General features: G+C 42.9%; 1 protein-coding gene across 14 annotated transcripts in view; it reads left to right on the forward strand.

Annotated features, from left to right (window-relative positions):
* Positions 1 to 215: 215 nt before the first annotated feature.
* eng (endoglin) overlaps positions 216 to 23,232 on the forward strand; it is a 160,268-nt gene continuing 137,251 nt past the window's right edge. For all 14 annotated transcript variants that reach the window (XM_051931595.1, XM_051931600.1, XM_051931597.1 and 11 more), the window contains exons 1-2: positions 216 to 316; positions 20,697 to 20,902. In XM_051931595.1, coding sequence (XP_051787555.1) covers positions 20,854 to 20,902 — 49 coding nt within the window. In that variant the 5' untranslated portion in view covers positions 216 to 316; positions 20,697 to 20,853. The remainder of the gene's footprint in view (positions 317 to 20,696; positions 20,903 to 23,232) is intronic.

Genomic DNA, 23,232 nt, shown 5'->3' on the forward strand with positions numbered 1-23,232 from the left:
TTCAAGTTCACATTATGGAATGATCTCGATGAAAAATTCATATAACAAAAACTCTTGAATGACTTCCTTAATCTGATTTCACCGACCCCCACCACCCCGAAATTAGACATTAGTCACACCCCAACGCGAATCTCTGACTCCGATTGGCTATTGCTGTTGGATGTCAGCGCTGTTCGCGGGTCTATACGAGCCGGAATGGTGGGCGTGGTTCAAAAACGTTTTAGTTGAATGACAGGAAATTCGAAACATTTTGAGAAGTTTTACGCAGCGGAGTTAGACCTTTGGAAACGTCTGGAGGTTCGTTCTTCATAAACATGTAAGTTCGTCTTTTTGTTTAAATCGGAAATGTTTTAGATTTTTTTTTAAAATATTTAACTGTGTGATGTCTTCAATGACGGGAAATGAATATTTAGCTGGCAGGGGAGTACATTGTTTTTAATCACACTTACAGTATTAAGCGCTTTTCTCACTACTCAAAGCGCTTTACATTTTACATCGTTTTTATTGCAAGTTCGTTAAAAGTCGATCCCGTACCACAGTTTGTTTATTTTCGATTTTGTAGTTACTTTTGTACGTCTTCAAATGCTTTTGTCGCGAAGTATAAGACGGAGTGACTTTGTGACTTTTGTCACGGACCGTCATCCCGTCCGGGGAAACTTACGGTGAATGTTGCTGGAATAAGTCCAGCTCTTTGAGACCCCGAAAGCACGAGTCTAGAAGAAAAAAACAAGCGGGGCGAAGGCTTCAGTGCCTCAAATGAGTCAAGCGCTCCTTGGTTATTATGTGCCATGCCTTTAAACTGAAGCGGTGGGGCCGGACCAGCCATTCCGCTCTAGTTGGAACCTCCGGCAACAAAGTCCGTGAAGGACGGGCCGTTCACACTTAATGAAGGGGCGATGGACCCTGTAAAGAAAAACGCCAGCATATTATTAGACCGACATCTAAAATGTCAGCTTTTTCTTTTTTATGCATCTGAGAATTTTACTAGAACACCAACAAGAATAATGTGAAATATGAACAAACGAACAGGAGTCCGTCATTAAACGATATAAACCACGATTTGATTTAATTAATCGCTTATAGTTGGAGGATATCGAGTCATTTAAAGCAGGCTCTGTAAAGATAATAAAAAAGTGATATGATTATAGTTGGAGCGTAGAGCTGATCTTCATACTATTTAAAGCAGGCGCTATATAGATAATACCTGTTGGATTTCATTTTAGCTTTATAGTTGGAGCATCTAGAGCCATTTAATGCTCGCTATAAAGATAATAAAAAGTGATCCCATTATAGGCTTCAAATGAAAACATTTAGAGTCGATTTCATCTAGAACCATTTCAAGCAGGCGCTATAAAGAAAATAACAATTTGATTTCATTTTAGACTTTGAGCTGGAGCATACACAGTCAGTCAGACAGTCTTCGCCTACAGAAATTTAAAGCAGGCACTATACAGATAATAAAATAATAGATTTCATGATAAGCTTATAGTTAGAGCATAAAGAGTCAATCAATCAATCGCTCCAGGCACTGTAAAGATGACAATACTTTGCTTTGATTTTAGGCTTATATAATAGTTGATGTATACAGAGCCATTTAAAACTGGCGCTGTATATCTATTGACAGTCTGACTTTATTATAATTGGATCATCTGGTCAATCAGACAGCCTTCGTCTAGAATCATTTAAGGAAGGCGTTATATAGATAGTAAAAATAGATTTCATCATAAGCTTATAATAAGAACATAAAGAGTCAATCAATCAACTAGAATTTGTTTGGAGCTATTTAAATCAGCCACTCTAAAGAATAATTTTATTTCTTTACAGACTTATAATTGGAGCATATAGAGTCAATCTTCATCTAACGGGCGTTATATAGATAATAAAAGTGGGATTACATTTATTAGCTCATAGCTGGAGCATAAAGAGCTGGAGCAACAGTCTCCACTTAGAGTCATTTAATGTTATAAAGATACTAAAAATCTGGGATCATTATAGGCTTCCAATTGAAGCATATCGAGTCAACCTTCATCTTTAGCCATTTAAACCAGGCGCTATATAGATAATTAAATGATTTCATTTTAAGCTTAGTTGGAGCATAAAGAATCATTCAAATAATTTGGTCGTCATCTAGTCATTTAAATCAGGTGCTATAAAGATTATAATATGATTTAATTTTATAGTTGGAGCATCGAGAACCATTTCAAGCAGGCGCTGTAAAGCTAAGTCTTCGTCTAGTGACATTTAGAGCAGGCGCTAATTTGAAAATTAAAAAAACAGATTTCATTATAAGCTTACAGTTGGAGAATAAAGAGTCAATCAATCGATCTTCATCTAGAGGTAAAGCAGGCACCATAGAAACAATTAAACGTGATATCATTATAGGCTTCAAATGGAAGAATCTATAAGCCATTTCAAGCATCGCTATAAAATAATAAAATGTGATATCATTATAAGCTTTATAGTTGGAATACAGAGTCTATCGGACAGCTATTTAAATCAGCCGCTCTAAAGAATAATTTCATTACATTACAGGCTTTTAATTGGAGCATAGAGTCAACCTTCCTCTTTAAAATCAGGCGCTATAAATATAATAATTTGATTTACTTTCAGCTGGAGCATACAGAGTCAATCCGACAATCTTTAACTAGAGTCATTTAAAGAAGGCGCTATATACAGTAGATAATTAAAAAAACAGATTTCATTATAAGCTTATAGTTGGAGCATAAAGAGTCAATCAATCAATCATTCCATCAATCGGTCATTTAAATCAGCAGCTCTAAAGATAATAATTTGATTTCATTTCAGGCCTATCGAGTCAATTTGCCAGACTTCGTCTAGATCCGTTTAACGCATTCAGGCTGATGTGGATAACACCAATTTGATATCATTCTAGGCCTTATACAGTAGTTGGAGCACAGAGTCAATCTCTATCTAGAGCCATTTAAAAGAGGCGCTATAAATATCTTGACAGTTTGACCCGAGGCTCCAATTATAATAAAGTCAATCAGCCAGCCTTCGTCTATATCATTTAAAGAAGGCGCTATATAGATAATAAAAATACATGTATAAGCTAATAGTAAAAGCATCAAGCGTCAACCAGTCAACTACTCTTTGTCTAGAACCATTTAAATCAGCAGCTATAAAGATAATGATTTGATTTCACTTTAGACGTATAATTAGAGCAACTTGAGAAAATCTTTATCTAGAGTCATTTAAAGTAGGCGCCATAAAGATGAGATGACATTCCCGTAACGCTGTTAACGTTTTTGTTTTTGCTGCGCTATTCTAGATGGCCATAAAATAAAAACGCTTGTTCAGAGAGGTGCCGCAGAAGAACCTTTTTTATTTTGGTTCTTGTACAGTAGACCCTTCCATAGAATATTATGGAAAGAGTTCTAAGATGGCTCTGAGGCTAGGGATCTGCACTGGCAATCGGAAGGTTGCTGGTTCGAATCCCGTAAAATGCCAATAGGGACTCTGCTCTGTTGGGCCCTTGAGCAAGGCCCTTAACCTGCAATTGCTAAGCGCTTCGAGTAGTGAGGAAATCGCTATATAAATGCAAAGAATTATTATTATTATTAGATCCGTAACAGATTCCATTAAGTGAAAGGCCAATCGATGGCTTCCTGATTTCAGAAGGACTCTCGCTGCACACAAGCCAGTGTTTTTTCTGTTGAGAAGGAACCACGCCACCCCGTCCAGCGCCATCACAAATCCGTTAATTTTTAGAAGTGCTGGAGCCTCTCCTTACGGCGCTGGGCACAAAGAGGTGCCTCGTGGGGTTCAAACGTTATAATGTGCAATCACCAAACATTGAAAACGACCGGTGTTTGGCATTTGAATTCAGGACGCGGGGTAAACTGTGTGCACCCACTTGAGGGTATTCACAAAAAAAGGTACAGTTAAGAAACTCTTTTAAAAAGACCGAGTGAAGAAGAAGGCCGTCTTCTATATGCCTACAGTTGCTGCCTCTCTGGACCGATTCCTTAGGCAAAGACCCCTTCTCAGAATAAAATTTCTAGGAACTTTTCTCCACACAAGGTAGTGAAGCGCCATCAAAGAGTTTAGTGGTGAAGGCTTTGGACTTCATTCTCTGAGCTTGTGGGTTCAGATCTTGTTACTAACACGGTGTGTCCACGAGCAAGTCACTTCACCTGCCTGCGCTCCAGAAAGGAATCTTAACTCCTATGTTGTAAGTCGCCTTGGAGGAAGGCTTCAGCCGAATAATAACACCACACATTCCGTCTTAGAGTTGCCAATTTAAAATAACACGCACGTGAAACCTTAACAATGTTATTTTTTATGGGGGATTAAAACGGGCGGCACAGTGGCGCAGTGGGTAGCGCTGCTGCCTCGCAGTTGGGAGACCTGGGGACCTGGGTTCGCTTCCCGGGTCCTCCCTGCGTGGAATTTGCATGTTCTCCCTGCGTGGGTTTCCTCCGGGCGCTCCGGTTTCCTCCCACAGTCCAAAGACATGCAGGTTAGGTGGATTGGTGATTCTAAATTGGCCCTAGTGTGTGCTTGGTGTGTTTGTGTGTGTCCTGCGGTGGGTTGTGTGTGTCCTGCCTTGTGCCCTGTGTTGGCTGGGATTGGCTCCAGCAGACCCCCGTGACCCTGTGTTCGGATTCAGCGGGTTGGAAAATGGATGGATGGATGGATTAAAACGACCCAACAGGTGGACGGCTTTGAAACTCCACACAAAACGCCACAGGACAGGCAAAGCAAGCGGAGCTTCGAGGTGTCCGCACGAGCTCTGACGCTCCATAATTCTGCCTCGTAGGCTTTTAATGTCGAAATGATTGCGCATGCGTCGTATAAAAGTCGTGCGACGGTAAGGCCATCTGAAAATCTAAGGATTAAAAAAAAAAAAAAAGATCGAGCCATGGTGTCACCTGAGTCGTGATTTGCGTCGGAAGTCGCTTGATAAGGACCGGATCGATCGTAACTGCTTGTCTTGCTTAGATCTGCGTAAAGCGCCTGTTAAATACATTTATAATTTTAAATAATCAAATCTTTCCAAAATTTGACAAATGACTGTGCGCCCTGAAAGTAATGTGTTATTTTAAGAAAGCCTCCGCTGAGCCATTTCCGGCCGGAGTCAGCCAAGAGTCACTCCAAGTCCGCCAGAGTGCGCCCACCGGGGGGCTAGTGCGTGTGCAGTGGTCGTACACTCATATGCGACGTGAGGCATTCGGTGCATGCTGTTAGCCATTAAGAGCTGCTGAGAAGCTTTATCATCCGTGAGGCAGGCAGCGTGGCGTAACGGCGAAGGCTCTGGACGGAGCAATGGCATAACGGAAATATTTGTTTCTTCCTATAGAACCCCTCATGAATGTTGTGGAAGGAGCCTTTGTGTGTTTAGATAAGTAACAGATTCCATAAAAAACAAACAAATGAATCGTTAATAACAGGGCATTGTGTCCTAAGACTTTGGATTTTAAGTCCCACTATTGACACTGTGTGACCTTGAGCAAGTCACTTCACCTGTCTGTGCTCCAAAGAAATGCAATCAATTGTGTCTCTAATGTTTTATGTAAGTCACCTTTGATAAAGGCCTGAGCTCAATCATAAGTAACGAGCTGTGCTAGTGTCTAAGAGGGGTTGATATCCAAGTAATCAACGCCAACCTCTGCATTAACGTTTGCAGTGCACCATCTATTGGAATGTATCTTGTAATGCCTGTAGGAATGAAAACTGCAATACATTTTATTACAACAGATGGTGCATCACAAACATTTGTAGTAAAAAAGTGCATTACTACAAATGTTACGTCTGTTACAATGACAAATGCAATGTATATGCCATTTGGTATGTGATTAGTAAAAGCAGTGCTAATGTTTTTGATGTGCCATCTGCTGGAATGACAAATGCAACAACAACAACAACAACATTTATTTCTATAGCACATTTTCATACAAAAAGTAGCTCAAAGTGCTTTACATAATGAAGAGAAGAAAAATAAAAGACAAAATAAGAAATTAAAATAAGACAACATTAGTTAACATAGAAAGGAGTAAGGTCCGATGGCCAGGGTGGACAGAAAAAACAAAAAAAAAAAACTCCAGAAGGCTGGAGAAAAAAATAAAATCTGTAGGGGTTCCAGGCCACGAGACCACCCAGTCCCCTCTGGGCATTCTACCTAACATAAATGAAATAGTCCTCTTTGTAGTTCGGGTTTTTCACGGAGTCACTTGATGCTGATGGTCATACAGACTTCTGGATTTTAATCCATCCATCATTGTTGGGACATCATGGTGCTTTGGGTAGATGGTGGTGGCACACGCCACCACCAACAGGACACCGGAAAGGAAACAGAAGAGAGAGTAGGGGTTAGTACAGTTTTTGAATGAATAGTTATTATAATGAATTGGATATACAGAGTATCAGGATTAAATTACAGTGAAATTATGAGAAGGCCATGTTAAAGTAATGTGTTTTCAGTAGTTTTTTAAAGTAAATGCAATGCATGCATCTCTGTTATATGCCATTTGGTATGGGAGTCATAAAAGCAATTTTCATATTTGTGATGCACCATCTGTTGGAATGACAAATGCAGTGCATTTTATTGCTACCAATGTTTGCGATGCACTATCTGTTGGAATGATAAATGTAATGTGTATGTCTCTGTTATATGCCATTTGGTATGGGAGTTGTAAAATCAGTTCTCATATTTGTGATGCGCTCTTTGTTGGAATGACAAATGTCATTTTATATCATTTTATTAAATGGCATATGTCTCTATTATATGTCATTTGGTGTGAGATTTGTAAAAGCAGTGTTTGTGACGGGATGTCTGTTGGAATGACAAATGCAATGCATTTTATTGCTACAACTGTTTGTGATGCGCCATAGGGTGTAGTAGGGTGAAGTGACTACAGCCTTGGATTTGATTTTACAAATCAGTTCCTGCAGGAGCACATTAATGAACCCATCCCAGCTCTAAAGAAATTGTACTGGATAGCCGTAGCCATAAACATTTACATTAATTTGCTTAGCAAATATTTGAATCTGAAGTGACTTAGAAAAGGGGTCAATGTAAAGAATCTTGTTGTGAAATTACACAAAAATAGGTGATACAAAGGGTGTTACTTTGCTTTTCCAGCATTTTAGGCCCTGGGGCAAAGTAGTGCGCTATGGGCCCTCGTTTTGATAGCAAAACAGAAACAATCATAGACATCAGAAACATTGGGCCCCCCGGCCCGGTGTCCATACGTTAAGACGGTCCATCATGGTGTATTCTTCTTGATAGTTTTCGTTCATCTGCAGTAAACAGAAAGCGTTTCTGACGAGCGAACGAGAGGCGCAGTGCTGCCACCTTGTGGCCAAAGCGATATACATTTAAAGCCGGAGGTGAACACTTAAGAAAGGTCGAACTGCAGCCTGCAACACCTATGACGTAGGTCAAGTAATGTCCAAAACGTCAGCCACGAAACGGTCTTTGAGTCAGATAACCCTCCCACGACCCTTATCTTAAACATAGTATATAACGGAGCCCTAATGTTCACCATAGCGTATTGAGCACGGGAAAGGCACAATATAAAGAAACGTTTATTACACTCTAGTGCGATGGGTATTTCGTGATGTTTTGGAGTACCACGTCTGGAACAGGCTTTTCACTTTTTTGGCGGGGGTACCTGTATGAGCCACCAAGTCACGGCTGATGACTCAAAGTGCATTGGCATGTCTGGTGTCCCAACCAGCCGGGACAGTCACGACTCAGGTCAGTATTAGCCACACACACAATATCAAGTCATTCCGAGTACTGGGTCAGCACCTGTGTATGTGGAGAGACACTTGTAAGATCCCTTATTCTTCTTCTCTGCAGATCGAGGTGCTCGTCTCCATTCGAAATTCTGACTCCTTCGATGTGTTTAAGAACAGTCGGAAGACTCGATAAAGGAACGCGATAAGAATAACCCGTTTTGTGTTCTGTCCGGTTTAAATTTCTTCACTTGTGCTGTTCAATTTTGTCACCTTGTCCTGTCACACTTGTTCCCAAACAGTCCCCCAGACTGATATCTCCTCGGTTATGTCGACCTCTTCTATAAGTGGCTTTGAATAAAAGCGTCTGCTAATCGAGTGGTAAATGTTAGATGACATACAAATGTAACGTTAGTTTTTCTTTATTACACTTGCAAAATGTTTCGCAATAAAGCTCACTTCATAACGGTGCATTTTATGTGACTAATATTTGCTCGATGATTTTTTTTTATGTGGCGTGTTCAAAGCACACAGGTGGCGCAGTGCTATAGGGCTGCTGCTTTGCAGCAAGGAGATTGTGGATTCGCTTCCCGGGTCCTCCCTGTGTGGAGAGCGCTTTGAGTAGTGAGAAAAGCGCTATATAAATGTAAAGAATAATAATTATTATCATGACGTATCGTCGTCACTGCCTTAGACCTCCATGGACGGGGGCTCAACTCCCAGGACGAGCAGGTTCTTGCTGAGTGCGTTCGGCTTTCCTCCATGTGCTCCAGTGTCCCAGACAGGCCAGTTATTAATGAGCGCGTGTGTTTGTGATATGCGATGCACTGGCGCACCGGAGCCTATCCAGGCAGCAGTGGCAGGACTGAGCGCCATTGCTGTGGCTTTTCATGTTATTTGAGCCTCTTTCAATCTTCACATCTTATTTTAAAGTTCTGCATCTAAGAAACTGCACCAAAACTTGAATTAAAAGGTTAATTGCTGTGCATTTTTAGTGCATTCTTGCTTTAAACTTTGTTACATTTTTGCCTTTTATCGAACATCCATCCGTCCATTTTCTAAACTGGCTTATTCAGAACAAAGTGTGTGTGTTTATGAAAATCCATCACAGGGTTATATGCATACAGAGTGGTGTGTGTGTGTGTGGCAGCATGGTGGCGCTGCTGCCTCATAGCACGGAGACCTGGGTTCACATCCCAGGTGCACCTTGCATGGAGTTTGCATGTTCTCCCCGTGTCTGCCTGTGTTTTCTCTGGGTGCTCTGGTTTCCTCCCAAAGACATGAATGTTAGGTGAACTGGTGATGCTACATTGGCTTTGGTGTGGGGAGGGTTGTGTATGTTTGCCCTGTGGTGGACTGGCACCCTGTCTAGAGTTTGTTCCTGCTTTGTGCCCTAAGCTAGCTGGGGTAGGTTCCAGCACTACATTGACATGACATAATGCTACCTGTCTTTGACAAATTTAAAATCTAAGTAATCCGCATGGACCTTAGCATTAACATTTTGCAGCACGCTTTCTTTTAGAATGTGCATCTAGTAATAAAATGCATTGCATTTGTCATTCCAACAGATGGCACATCACAAACAAGTCCAGAGGTAAAATTAAAAGTTGCTGTGTCTCTCACATGAATACAAAGAGGTTCTGGGCCTCATAATGTCTGAATCTGTCGGATGCCTAATCCTGACTGCAGCTGGATATTTCTCAATATTTGTAGTAATACGTTTGGAGCATGTGCGCTGATTATAGCGTGTTGCCACACCCACCACATGAAGAACCACCTGGATTGGGACCCAAGTGCAGCCATGCAATGGGTGACACCTCAGCACCACACTGGACACCCAAGTGGGAGAACCTGCTTATAGGACTGGATGCAGAATAACATCATCCCCATGATGAAGCAATTGCAGGTGAAGGGCCTTGCTCAAGGGCCCAACAGAGTAGAGTCACTTATGTCACTTATGGGATTTGAATGCATTGAATTTTTTCATTCCAACAGAAGACTCATCACAAACATTTCCAGAAATAAACAAAACAAACATTGTTGCGTTTCTCACATGAATACAAAGAGGTTCCAGGCCTCATAGTGTCTGTTGGAGGCCTAAAAATGTCCTGACTGCAGCTGGATATTTCTCAGCATTTACAGTATATTAATAAAAAGCATTGCATTTGTCATTCCAACAGATGGAGCATCAGAAACATTTGTAGACAGTTACTACAACTGTTTCTGATGCTCCATCTGTTGGAATGACAAATGCAATGCACTTTATTACCATACATTTGTGATGCACCATCTGTTGGAATGAAAGGCACAGCATCCGATGGACACAAAGCTACAGATACTTATTTTTTTTTATTATGGTGTGGAGATTATATATTGTAAGAGGACGCTATATAGCACCCGACCCAACACAGATTGGACAAGGAAGCCACGTGTAAAATAAACCAACTTTTATTTTTCTTCATTAGTGGGCTACGTCTTCCCCGTACCCACAAACACAACACAGTCCCAAGCACTAAGCACACATGTAAACAAAGCACTTCGCTCTCCTTTCTGGCACCACCACTCCTCCCAGACAACCTTGTCCTCCTCCAACCGACAATGGCCCCTGAGTGGTGGTCGCTGGCTCCTGTTATTGTTCACCCAGAAGTGCCCCAGGTGCTTGATCAAAGAGTTCTGGCTGCACTTCCGGGTGCAATGGATAGGCTGCCCACACGGGCTCAGGAGTCCCAAACACAGCACCCCCTGGCAGTGCCTGTGGGACCCAACAGGGCTGCATCCAACTCCAATTCCCATGGAGCCCTGTGGGAAACCGAGTGGGGCGGCCATCTAGCATCCAGGGGGAGGTATTGCAGTGTCCAGGGCTGCTCCCCCTGAATATAGTGTGCATGGGCATCCCGGCTGGGCATGGACCCCTTCCGCCTGCCACAATATACACTGTGTATATAAAACAAATATATATTTAAATAAATTGTTTATATATGTAATTATATATTCATAGGTGTGAATCACAGTCTGATTATTTGGGTGGTAATGCTTGTGATTGGTCGGCCAGTCGGCAACTTCCTCCATTGGCTCTCAGCTGCTAGAAGCAGATCATAGATGTGTGATTCAGTATCTGCCAAATAATACAAAGAGTACACCAGACGTGTTTCGCCCTAATTGAGGCTAATCAGGTGTGCACTCCTTTGCTCCTCCAAACGTCGGACGTCAGCGCCTCAGTTGAACCCTCTGACGTTGCGCCACGGCTGCGGTTCATTTACTTGGCAGGGTGAAGAACGGAGTATTACATTCCTAGTTCTGAATCGCAATCTGATTATCTGAATGGTTACCTACCAGGTAACGCTTATATATAAATATAATACAATTATGTGCAGATATATATTGTATATCATTACACACTGTATATGTGACATACTGGATAATGGTTGGATAATGGATGGATGGATATGTGACATACTTTTTTGCGTCTCTGACATCTTTTTCTGCTTTTGAATTATTCTGAGGAGAGACGTAACAATAAGAATTGCATTGGGCCGTGGACTGACGGCAATAAACCCGAACTTGAACTTGGCCACATATGAAAAGACAAAGGAAAGCAAAATATGCAAAAAGCAAAAAAGCGTGACCATTTCTTTATGTATAATTTTAACAGCATAGTTACAACATCAGCAGGAGATTGCATAGCTGCGTGCAAAGCAACTTCCAGCAATGCACTGGCGTCCGTTGGGAATTGGAGGAATGGGATATAAAAACGATTAACTAGCCATGAAAACGGCGCTGATTGCTTCAACAGACAGCATGTGGCTCGCGTCAGAGACGACTTGGACGCAATTCTATTGAAGTCCTGTGGAAATCAGGAAAACAAATTCATTAGCTATGTTTCCACTTTAGAAAGACGACCCACGTTTTCTATCAAGTTACGCTGTTACGTTACGTCTGAAAAACGAGGAGCGTCTAAGGGGCAGTTGCAGCTTCATTCGTGTCAATTCAGTTTATATAGCGCCCTTCGTTGACGATAACTGAGAGGCAAAGCCACATTAACACCAACGCCACCCTCATTCGCCCCCAACCCCAATGCTAAGCACAGGCCCGGTCTTAGGTATTATGGGGCCCTAGGCGAAAGGGGGGTCCAGGGGCCCCCTGGAAGCTCTGTGAAATGCGTGAAAATTAGACCAAGGAGATGTTTTCTTGTAACGTTACGAGGTCATCACCCTGCGTCCCTTTTTCGCCCGGAGTAGTTAGCTGCTACAATTTAGCCAGTTTGAACTGTTAAACATGCGAGGGGGCCTGGCCGCCGTCGATCTGGGGCCCCCCCGGACACCGGGGCCCTAGGCGGTCAGCCTACTTCGCCTATGCCTAAGGCCGGGCCTGCTAAGCATCACCTCCGCATCCCCGTGAAACTGACTGACCTCACTACCCGTATAAGACACACGCATCACATGCACTCCCACATTATGATCAACTATGTACAGGAACGGAAAAATCCGACAATTTATATCAAACCAACTTCACTTTCCTTTTTATTTTCCATCCATCCATCCATTTTCCAACCCGCTGAATCCGAACACAGGGTCACGGGGTCTGTTGGAGCCAATCCCAGCCAACACAGGGCACAAGGCAGGAACCAATCCCGGGCAGGGTGCCAAGCCACCGCAGGACACACACCCACACACCAAGCACACACTAGGGCCAATTTACAATCGTCAATCCACCTAACCTGCATGTCTTTGGACTGTGGGAGGAAACCCACGCAGACACGGGGAGAACATGCAAACTCCACGCAGGGAGAACCCGGGTCTCCTAACTGCGAGGCAGCAGCGCTACTCACTGTGCCACCGTGCCGCCCCCTTTTTATTTTGTTCATTATTAAAGTCCTATAAACGTAACAGACGAATCAATGAGTGCAAAGTCACATCGGAGGGAAATCAACTTTCTTCTGGCAGCGCAGTTAACGAGCATCAATTTAACATTTTTAAACGTCAAATGTCGCTTTGTGGCAAAAAGGTGAAGTGTGTGACTGACCGAAAAGCAGATCCTTTGCTCGAGATCGCAGTTGTTTGGTGCGTCTTATGATCTCCTGCAGTGGCCTGGTGGTCCACCAGATTGCTGTTCACTAGTTTGTTGGTTGGCGTTACCGAACTCCGTAGAAGTGGACCGCGCGTGGCTGTTGGGAGCGGCAGTGTCGGCCCTCCGCCGGACTATCTGTAAGAGCGGCTTGTTCAAATCATTATTTTGGTTAATTCTTTCGAAAAAGTCCGACATAGTTTACACCAAAACCGTGTCTCTTGTTTTTGTCTTTTCATTTTTCTTTCTTTAGCACCACTGGGCTCTCATTTTGAACGACTGTCTACTGCAGGGGTGTCGAACTCCAGTCCTGGATGGCCGCAATGACTGCAGGTTTTCATTCTAACCACCTTCTTAATTAGTGACCTGTTTTTGCTGCTAATTAACTTCTTTTGCCTTAGATCTAATTAACTCGACTCAGACCCCTTAGTTCTTTCTATTTCCTTAATTAGCAGCCAAACAATAATGAGACACAAAATGAGAAAACAGGTGACCAGCTAACCACATTATCTGAACATAAAGAAAGGTGAGGGTCTCGGTAAGGTTGACTTCTCAGGTCAATAATCAGAAACAGAAAATCAACACTTTGGGAAATGTCTGCTGTAGCAGAATGAGAGCAGCAGCAAGCCGTGGAATTAAGTAACCGCAAGAATTGGCTTCTCATTAAGAAACTGGTTGGAGTTTGATATTCCAGTTTAGCTGGTCATCTGTTGGCTCGTTTCACGTCTCATTTCTGTTTGGCTGCCATTTTAATGAAGAAACAAATCAATTCAGAGGAAGGAATCATTAAAAACAGGGCTATTAAAAGGAAGGGAAAAGGAGGTAATTAGCAGTGAAAACTAGTCACTGATTCGGAAAAGGGTTAGAATGAAAACCTGCAGCCACTGTGGTCCTCCATGCCTGGAGTTCGACACCTGTGATCTAGTAGATGTCTTCTCTCATTGCACTGCATATTTCAGCAGTGCAGCCCACCAGACCTCTACGCGCTCAGAACAGACCAAAGACTTCTGCTCTGATTGTGACCCACCATTATCGACCAATCGGAACTCATTGTTTCTTATCATAAGCATTTAATTGCAATCTGATTTGATAAGTTTAATAATTGTTAGGCTCAACATGCGGTATGTTGTGTGCTGGACAACAGGTTTCTCCATCACTGGAGTTTGGGGGCTTCCATGGCTTTAGTCCGAGATCTCAAGCATTTATCATTCATTCCATTCCAATATTAAATGTAATCCAATGCGCTAACTACGTTGAAATGCAATACATGTGCAAGTGTGCTATTTCATTTTGGCACGGTTTTCCATCCATCCATCCATTTTCCAACCCGCTGAATCCGAACACAGGGTCACGGGGGTCTGCTGGAGCCAATCCCAGCCAACACAGGGCACAAGGCAGGAACCAATCCCGGGCAGGGTGCCAACCCACCGCAGGACACACACAAACACACCCACACACCAAGCACACACTAGGGCCAATTTAGAACCGCCAATCCACCTAACCTGCATGTCTTTGGACTGTGGGAGGAAAGCGGAGCGCCCGGAGGAAACCCACGCAGACACGGGGAGAACATGCAAACTCCACGCAGGGAGGACCCAGGAAGCGAACCCGGGTCCCCAGGTCTTCCAACTGCAAGGCAGCAGCGCTACCCACTGCGCCACCGTGCCGCCCGGCACGGTTTTATTGTGTTGTAATTAAAACACACACATATCAAGCAAACGATGGGTTGCTTTCCACTATGCTACGCAATTTTCGAGTCAGTTTAAAATGTGATGCCAAAGCGCATTGCGTCTTAATTCACGTCCATCAATGGCGTGTCATAACTAGAAGAAAAGCAGACATACTGACGTTTGCTAAGCAAGAACTCCGCGTGTAATGCATTTTGACTCGAGGACACACTTCAAACGTGTCAAAACTTCAAATAATCAAAATGACCAATCAGAGTTCAAAGGTTGTGTAAGGGGCGTCAACAGGCGAGGAAAGAGGCGGGCCAATCACGAATGTCTTGGACTTGGAAAGAAGGCGAACAGGTGTTGATATGGCAGGCTGTAGATATAAATTTCATTTTCTTGTGCGTCAAAAGACGATAAAAAACGATATGATATGTTTTTATCTTAGGGGGTATGTATAAAAAGCTACAAAGAAACCGTGTTCGGTGACACTAACAAGAGCTTCCCCATATTCAGCATTTACTTTAAATCGCTAACAACCCATATCTCGAAAATGTAACCGTACTTATTAATTGAATTTGTGTTTACAAAAACAAATTTAAAAAACTTTGCATGACTGTAAACATTTTCAGCGATACTTAAAACGCACTTTCTGCCATTTTAGTTAACCGTCCGTTTTGACTAAGCCGCTGCTCGCTACCTGAATACGGAAACGTTTAGACGCGGAACACCTCTTTCCCCATCTGTTGACGCCCCTTGCCCCACCTATGAACTCTGATTGGTCATTCTGATTTTTGGTATGATTAAAGCGCGGCCTCGAATCAAAATGCAATACACGCTGTAAGAAAGGCGCTATATTGCGCCCAACCCGACACAGATTGGACACGGGAGGCATGTGTAAAATAAACAACTTTTATTTTTGTTCAGCTGGAGGGCACGTCTTCCCCGGTAATCCCTCCAGCCACAACACAGTCCCAAACACTAAGCACACCAGTAAAGCAAAAGCACTTCTCTCTCTTCCACCACCACTCCTAACCAGCAAGCTTTTTCCACCTCCACCCAACTCTGGCGGCTGAGTGGTGGTCACTGGCACCCTTTTATTGGGTACCCGGAAGTGCGCCAGGTGGTTGATTATTGACATCCAGCTGCACTTCCGGGTAAGGTGAAACCAGCCAGCCGATCCTGTTGCAGCACCTGCTGGCAGCGCCTGCGGAACTCCACAGGGCTGCACAGAACTCCAACCCCCATGAAGCTCTGGGGGAGTCCAAGGCACCGCTGCAACCCAGGGAGGCTGCCATCTAGCGTCCAGGGAGAGATACTGGGCTTCCCACCCTTGTCCCCCTGGCAGATGTGGTGAAGGGGCGTCCCGGCCAGGCATGGGCCCTGGCCATCCATCACAACGCAGAGCTGCCACAATGGAAAATGCGGCTGGTTTGCTTTTAGTTATGACATGCAATCTATGCATATGAATTAAAATGTAATACGCTTCTGCATTGCACTTTTAAATTGTGTGTTGTAATGGAAGCTAATTAGTCGCTTGGTTAACATGTTAGGATAAAACTGAAAATTTTGTATTCACCCGCTTGCATAGGGACTGCATTTCTGCATAGTCAGCATGTTGAACTGTATTTCATTTTTGGCACGAATAATCTTCCACAGGGTGGCACAGTGGCGCAGTGGGTAGCGCTGCTGCCTCTCAGTTAGGAGACCTGGGTTCGCTTCCCAGGTCCTCCCTGCGTGGAGTTTGCATGTTCTCCCCGTGTCTGCGTGGGTTTCCTCCCACAGTCCAAAGACATGCAGGTTAGGTGGATTGGTGATTCTAAATTGGTCCTAGTGTGTGCTTGGTGTGTGGGTGTGTTTGTGTGTGTCCTGGGGTAGGTTGGCACCCTGCCCGGGACTGGTTCCTGCCTTGTGCCCTGTGTTGGCTGGGATTGGCTCCAGCAGACCCCCGTGACCCTGTGTTCAGATTCAGCGGGTTGGATAATGGATGGATGGATGGATAATCTTCCACATTTAACCCCCTGTCAGTCGGACCTCCTTTCCCCCTAACTGTCTAATGAACCCATATCAAATCCCCTGACCTCCAAGAGCCCAGCCCTTGCTCCTTCAGTGTAGCGTTCTGATCGGATGCTGTGAAACTTACAGGGGAACCCCCCCCACTCCCCCTGTTTTTCCACCCGGTGGGGTGGGGGATTAAAGCCTCTAATAAGTGCTGAAGCTAGCGACTCCCCTGGTTACACCTGCACTGTCGCTGTTATTAGGCATTTTGTAATTGTCTATTTTGTTCCAATTATTCAAAATGATTTTTGTACAATGGTCTTCGTGGGGAACAGGTGGTCTGACATCTTTTCATACATGTACAACTATATTCATTTAGAACATAAGAAATTTGACAAATGAGCGGAGATCATTCCATCCATTACTCTCCTTTGTTTAGTCTTGATCTTTGATCCCAAGATCTCATCCATGCCCTCCCTAAAGGATGTCGGGGTTTCTGCTTCATCTCCATGATCCGGTGTAGTTTATTCCAGAGTCCGACAACTCTTTGTGTAGAGAAGTGCTCCCTGGCTTCAGCACTGGCGTCCTCGAGTACGTGAGTTGGAAGAATTCTGCTGGATCTCCTTATTCAATGCCTTTGGGGATTCTGAAGATCTGTGATGAGGTCCCTGCACAGTTTTCTATTTCTCAGAGACTGTCACAGTTGGACATGTCCTCAGGTCCCATGATGCACCTGGCTGCTCTCCTCTGCACAACTTCATGTGCTGCTATGTCTTTCAGAACTGCACACAGGACTCTGGATGTGGTCTCCCTGGCATATTTTTATAGTCTGAGCATAACATTCCTCGAATTTAATTCAACAGTTTTTATGATACTTATGCCATCAGTTATTTTGTGTTTTAGTTTTGTAATTATTGTAGACCACTTTGAAAGAGATCTGCTTTCTCTTTGGACATTTAGAGTTTTTTTCTGACCAAAAAGCCAAATGAAATCCACCGATGTTCAATACTGTATGACAGAAAAATGTGAAAATTTCCAAGGGGTGAATACTTTTTTTCACCTTCGATGAAATAATTTATTGCAGCAGTCCTGTCTCTTTCAAACGTACTAACCCCCAATTCCTGTCATTTCTTGTCTTTCTCCAAATACCCAATCGCCACACAATCAGCTCTGTAATAGACGTTAAGCCATCTGTAAGCTGAGAGTCTTCAAAACTTTTAATGGACATTGAAATATCTTCGTAGTACATGTTTAATTATTCTATCAGTTTATCCTTCCAGTGTCGCGTCAGCACCAGTAAGAATACAGTGAGAGGCAGGAACAATCCGCCAGATCATCGCTAGCGCTGCAACACTGTGTCCTCACATGTTTAATTATTAACAATACAGATTATTTAAAGGATGTTAACATTTTATCTGCAGACCCCCATGACCCTGTGTTCGGATTCAACGGGATGGAAAATGGATGGATGGATGCTTCATTTCATCTTAAAATGATATCGTCATCATATGTAAATACACGCTAAATAAAGTGGCCCAGGTTGTGCAATATTATAACTGTAGTGCAAGTTTACAGTGAGGTAATTGTACTTACAAGTACAACCAGTTCTACAAGGAGCACTTGATGGACTGATTGAGTGTTTTTAGAGTTCTTGGGATGAAACTGTTTCTGAACCGCGAGGTCCGTACAGGAAAGGCTCTGAAGTGTTTGTCGCATGAGAGCAGTTCAAATAGACTGTGCACCTGGCTGAGGCAGCGTGTGCTTGATGCTGTATACCGATAATTCTCTTTCTGATCAGCTGCTGTAGATCTGTGATTCCACACTCAGATACAGTGATGTAAATTCTCCGAGTGGTGCAGTGAGAGTAATATGGAAAAAGATGACCCGCTGTGGCAACCCCAAACGGAAGCAGCTGAAAGAAGAAGAAGAAGAAAAAGAAGGAGCAATGAGAGTAACAACACTAAAGCAGCTATGGTATTTAGAATAGTTTGACCATTCTGTGGACCATTATATTGTTACAGGTTAATTACAATCAGATGCATTAAACTAATAAACAATATGCGGTTAATTTCAGTGTATTTATAAAGCCGCATCAGGGATGTGGATCTTAAAAAGAAAGGGAAACCACACAGGAACAGTAGCACTGCTTTGACTCTGGGTGCCACCAGTTTGCAAAACCGAGCAGAGAACTTGCGTACGCCAGGGTTTGAGCTATCATGAAAATGTGCCTGACTTTACGGCAAGTTTAGGTTTTATACATCGCGATTTGAGCGTGGAAACGGGCATACGCAACATTTTTGTGCATACGTACCATTTTTACTTGAGGCCCCTGGAGTTTAGATATAATCAATGTTATCGGCTTTGTTCAATGCACAACAACTGGCTGGAGGGACACCAGAATGGCGTCTCTTGTACAGCACTGGTATCTTCAGCTTATATAGATAGCAGAAATCAAAGAAAAATCTTAGACTGGCATATCGGTGAACACTTCATCTCAGACCAGCAAGAGGAGTCTGCTTAGAGGTTCCTCCTTTCCTCAAAGTTTTAAATAAAAAAGAGGAATCGACTTATTAGTGTCAAAGAGGAACTAGCTAACTTAAGCTTTCTTGTGATTACCTCGTACTGTTACTAAGAAAAAAATATCAAAATAAAAATGCTACCCAGACAGCATGTAGTAGTGTGCAGCCATAATGAACTGCAAGCTTGTCTTAACATTTGCTCTTATCAGGTAGGACTTCAATTACCAAAAGTAGCCATTACAGCCTTTCTCCATCAGCCCTAATGATGAGCAAACTCCACTGAATTTAAATTCGTTGGAAACGGGGATGTGTTTGGGAATGAGGAAGGAGAACTTGTTTTGAGTGGATTATAATAGTGCAGTGGTCTTTAAAATGTCTCTGAGGACCAAGGGAGCATCAACAAATACGCTGGACTGATTTACTATTGCCAAATGACAGGCTGCACTCATCTGATAACACAGAAGAACTCGAGGAGAACGGGCAGAGCAGACTTTAGGAGACTGCGTCCCTTTAATGTGGGAGGTGACATCCTTTACATCTTCTACAAATCTGTGATGGCCAGTGTGGTCAGCTGGGCTGGTAACATCACTTCAAGAGAGTCCCACCGAATCAACAAGCTAATTAAGAAGGTGGGCTGGTCATGGGGCGGACACTGGATCCACTGGACGCAATTGTGGCCATTATGAATAACACTGAACATCATCTCTGTGACACACCAGCAGCACATAAGGGCTCCTTTATACCAAAAGGCAATATGCCTACATAGTGTCTCATGGGGACTGGGGCTGCCAAAAGGGAAAGTTTTCTTTCCTTCTGGTGATTCTAGTGTATATTTGAGAAGAGTTTGTTGTTTGTCTAAATATTATTTTATTTTTTTTAGTCATATAGTGCCTTTCATATCTATCTATCTATCTATCTATCTATCTATCTATCTATCTATCTATCTATCTATCTATCTATCTATCTATCTATCCATCTGTCATATAGTGCCTTTCATTATATGTTTTGTATGAAGCTCTTTAAGCATGGGAAATGTGCTATATACATAAAATTCATTTTATTGTTATTATGATCTATATCTTACATGTCTTTTATAGTCTCATTCATATTTATCCAACTCTTGCACATCTTTTATTCTCTTTCATATCTATCTAGGAATCACTTTCAGCATGAGAAAAGTGCCGCATTAGTATAATTATTATTATCTTACATATACTCTTAAACATTCATATCTATGCATATGTATTTATGGAATGACAAATATAATCATGTTATTATTGTAAATGTTTGTGATACACCATCTGTTGGAATGATAAATGCAATGTATTTTAAAACTACATGCATTACAAAAATCTTTCCAGTATATGGTGCACTGCAAATGTTAACACTGAGGTTTACATTGATTATTTAAATTTCAAATTCATCTTAGACAGGTAGCACAGCTAGTTAGATAGATAGATAGATAGATAGATAGATAGATAGATAGATAGATAGATAGATAGATAGATAGATAAAATATGAAATTATCTATCTATCTATCTATCTATCTATCGCAAGCCCCTAAAATCCCCATTTTAAAGTGTTGAGTTTGAGGTTCGATTTCCTGAGCACAGGACCAGAGGTAACATAAGTAGTATAAACGTATTTTCTCACTCAGACCCTTATTGAAATGCTTTGCTGTCCATGGAGATGGTGGTGATTTCTCTCTCCTAATGTTGGTCCTTTCTCTTTTTTTAAAATGCAGATTTCTGAGACCCATTAAGGCTGGATTGGCTCCGACAGTTGTGTTTAGCAGAACTCATTCTTAATCCGCAGCCGCTGTGTCTCAACCGAGGGACGATTTTGCTGGTTTCTGAACCTCTTGACACGGGATAGACAACAGACGAGTGCAACACGGTAAAATGGAGATTATCGTGCTACTCACCGCAGTGCTGGCAGCCATGCGTGCAGGTAAGCTCGCTTATCTAACTGTTCCATGTTTAAGCCCAATTGAAAGCTGTTGGTTGTTTCAAACATCAATGTTTGTGAAAAATTAGACCACCGATGTGAGGGGGGTACTCAGTCCATATGGCTTGAATGGTTTGTTGCTCTGATGTGATGCGTAATCCTGACCTGAAGTTCTCAATACTTAATATTTTTGGTGAATCCCCCTTAATGAAAGCACAAGTGTCCGTTCTGTTGCTATGTCTTTGATATCCAACAAATAGCACATCACCAACATCAGCACCACTTTAACGAATCTCATACCAAATAGCATATATCAGACATATCAACCAGATGGACACTAAGTCTCTGTTATATGCTATTTGGTATGGGATTTGTAAAAGAAATGCTAATGTTTGTGACGTGCCATCTGTTAGAGTGAGCGATGCAATGCAGTTTACTGCTACATCTCAGGAAACTTTTGCTTGGTGTTGTGTTGATTTTCTTCTGTATTTATGTGAGTCACTTCTACCACACAAGCAAACAGAAAACGCATCCTTACCACAACAAAAATCGTACCAGAATATGTGACAGAAGGATAATTTCCAGATCCCTTTTGTTGTTGTAAAGATACACCGCATTCATGAATCCCCCTGCAGACGTGCTATGGACAGCCAGGAGTGCCATTTTGGTAACTCAAAGGGTACATGATATTCACACCAAGGAAGACCAAAAGTCTAATAATACTGAATGTGCACGATGGGGTGCCATTTTGGGAACTCAAGGTGGACACACTGAGGGGACTGAGAAGTCTAATCAGAATACTGAATGGTGCTATGGACACTGAGGAACGCCATTTATGAAACTCATGGGTAGCCACCTAGGACTCCATGTAGGATTCCACTGGCACTGCAAAAACCAGCTAAGACAGACAGAAATCCGCCAAAGAAGAGGGTCTTCAAATGATTCTTAAACACACTGAGGGATTCAGAATTTAAAATGGAGGTGGGCAGCTCACTCCACCAGCCAGGAGTTTGGATTGAGATTTGATGCCATGCAGAAGTGGTATTGCCAGCAGGGCTGGCACCACCATTAAGGCGACTTAGGTGTTTGCCTAGGGCACAGACCATAAGGGTGGGGGGACCCAGATGAACAGGTAAGTTACCAAACAGTCGGTTGACACAGTAATAAGCTTGGCCTTGGCACAAAATAACGTAGCACCTGCACGGATTGCCAGATGCCATTTATCAGCAGGCCAGAGAGGGAGAGAAGGAGCATAGGACCTCTCAAGTGTCTCCATATACTGTACATGCTGTTCAAAGCCCAGGCTCCTAGAAACTATTGAAATCATCAGAAGAAAAATTGAAATCCAGAGTCAGCGGTTTTGTTTTGCGGACGTGCTCGCCCCCCTTGTTTATCGGCGGCTAAGCGAGTTTCACACTCGTTTGTCTTTCCTCGGTGGTTTCACTTTGCCGATGGAGTCGCTTTCTTTCAGCTTCATGCTGTAGCGTTGTACTTCTTTCTTCTTCCAACTCGTTAACTTGCTGGCTCTTTGAGCTTCATGCTGTAGCCTGGCACTTCCGGGCCGGGCAGACACACACACACACTTCCACGCGTAGACATTTATATATAAGATAGGTGCTATCCTACCAAGTACTCTGTAGGTAAACAACAAGGATTTGAACATAATACAAGCGGCTACAGGAAGCCAAATTAGTGATCTGAAAAGAGGAGTGATAAGTGCCCACCTCAGCTGGTTGAACACCAGATGTGCCACTGCAGTTTGAATCATCTGCAGTGACTTGGTAGCACACGCTGGTACTTCTGCCAGTTGAGAATTGCAGTAATCCAGATGTGACAAGACCAAAGCCTGGACCACGAGTTGCACTGCATACTCCATTAGATGTGGTTTGAAGCTGAACAGAGATGGGGTGTTGAATAAATAACACCAAGTTCCATCTTTGCCAGGTTGAGCAGGAGATGGTGCTCCTTCATTCAGGTTGCAACATTACTAGGACATGAAGGACTTTGGAAGATAGGGGTTTGAAGATAAAGAGGAAGAAGACGGAGGTTTAATGACGATCAGGATTCAGAGAAAGCTACTGAAAAGAGTGGAGAAGTTTAAATATCCAGGATCAGTGGTAGCCCAAGATAATAATAATAATAATTTTTTTAATAATTTTTTGCATTTATATAGCGCTTTTCTCACTACTCAAAGTGCTTAGCAATTGCAGGTTAAGGGCCTTGCTTAAGGGCCCAACAGAGCAGAGTCCGTATTGGCCTTTACGGGATTCGAACCGGCAACCTTCCGATTGCCAGTGCAGCTCCCTAGCCTCAGAGCCACCACTCCGCCTGAT

This window comes from Erpetoichthys calabaricus, chromosome 9 (assembly GCF_900747795.2).
Source record: "Erpetoichthys calabaricus chromosome 9, fErpCal1.3, whole genome shotgun sequence".
In the NCBI taxonomy this organism is placed as follows: Eukaryota; Metazoa; Chordata; class Cladistia; order Polypteriformes; family Polypteridae; genus Erpetoichthys; species Erpetoichthys calabaricus.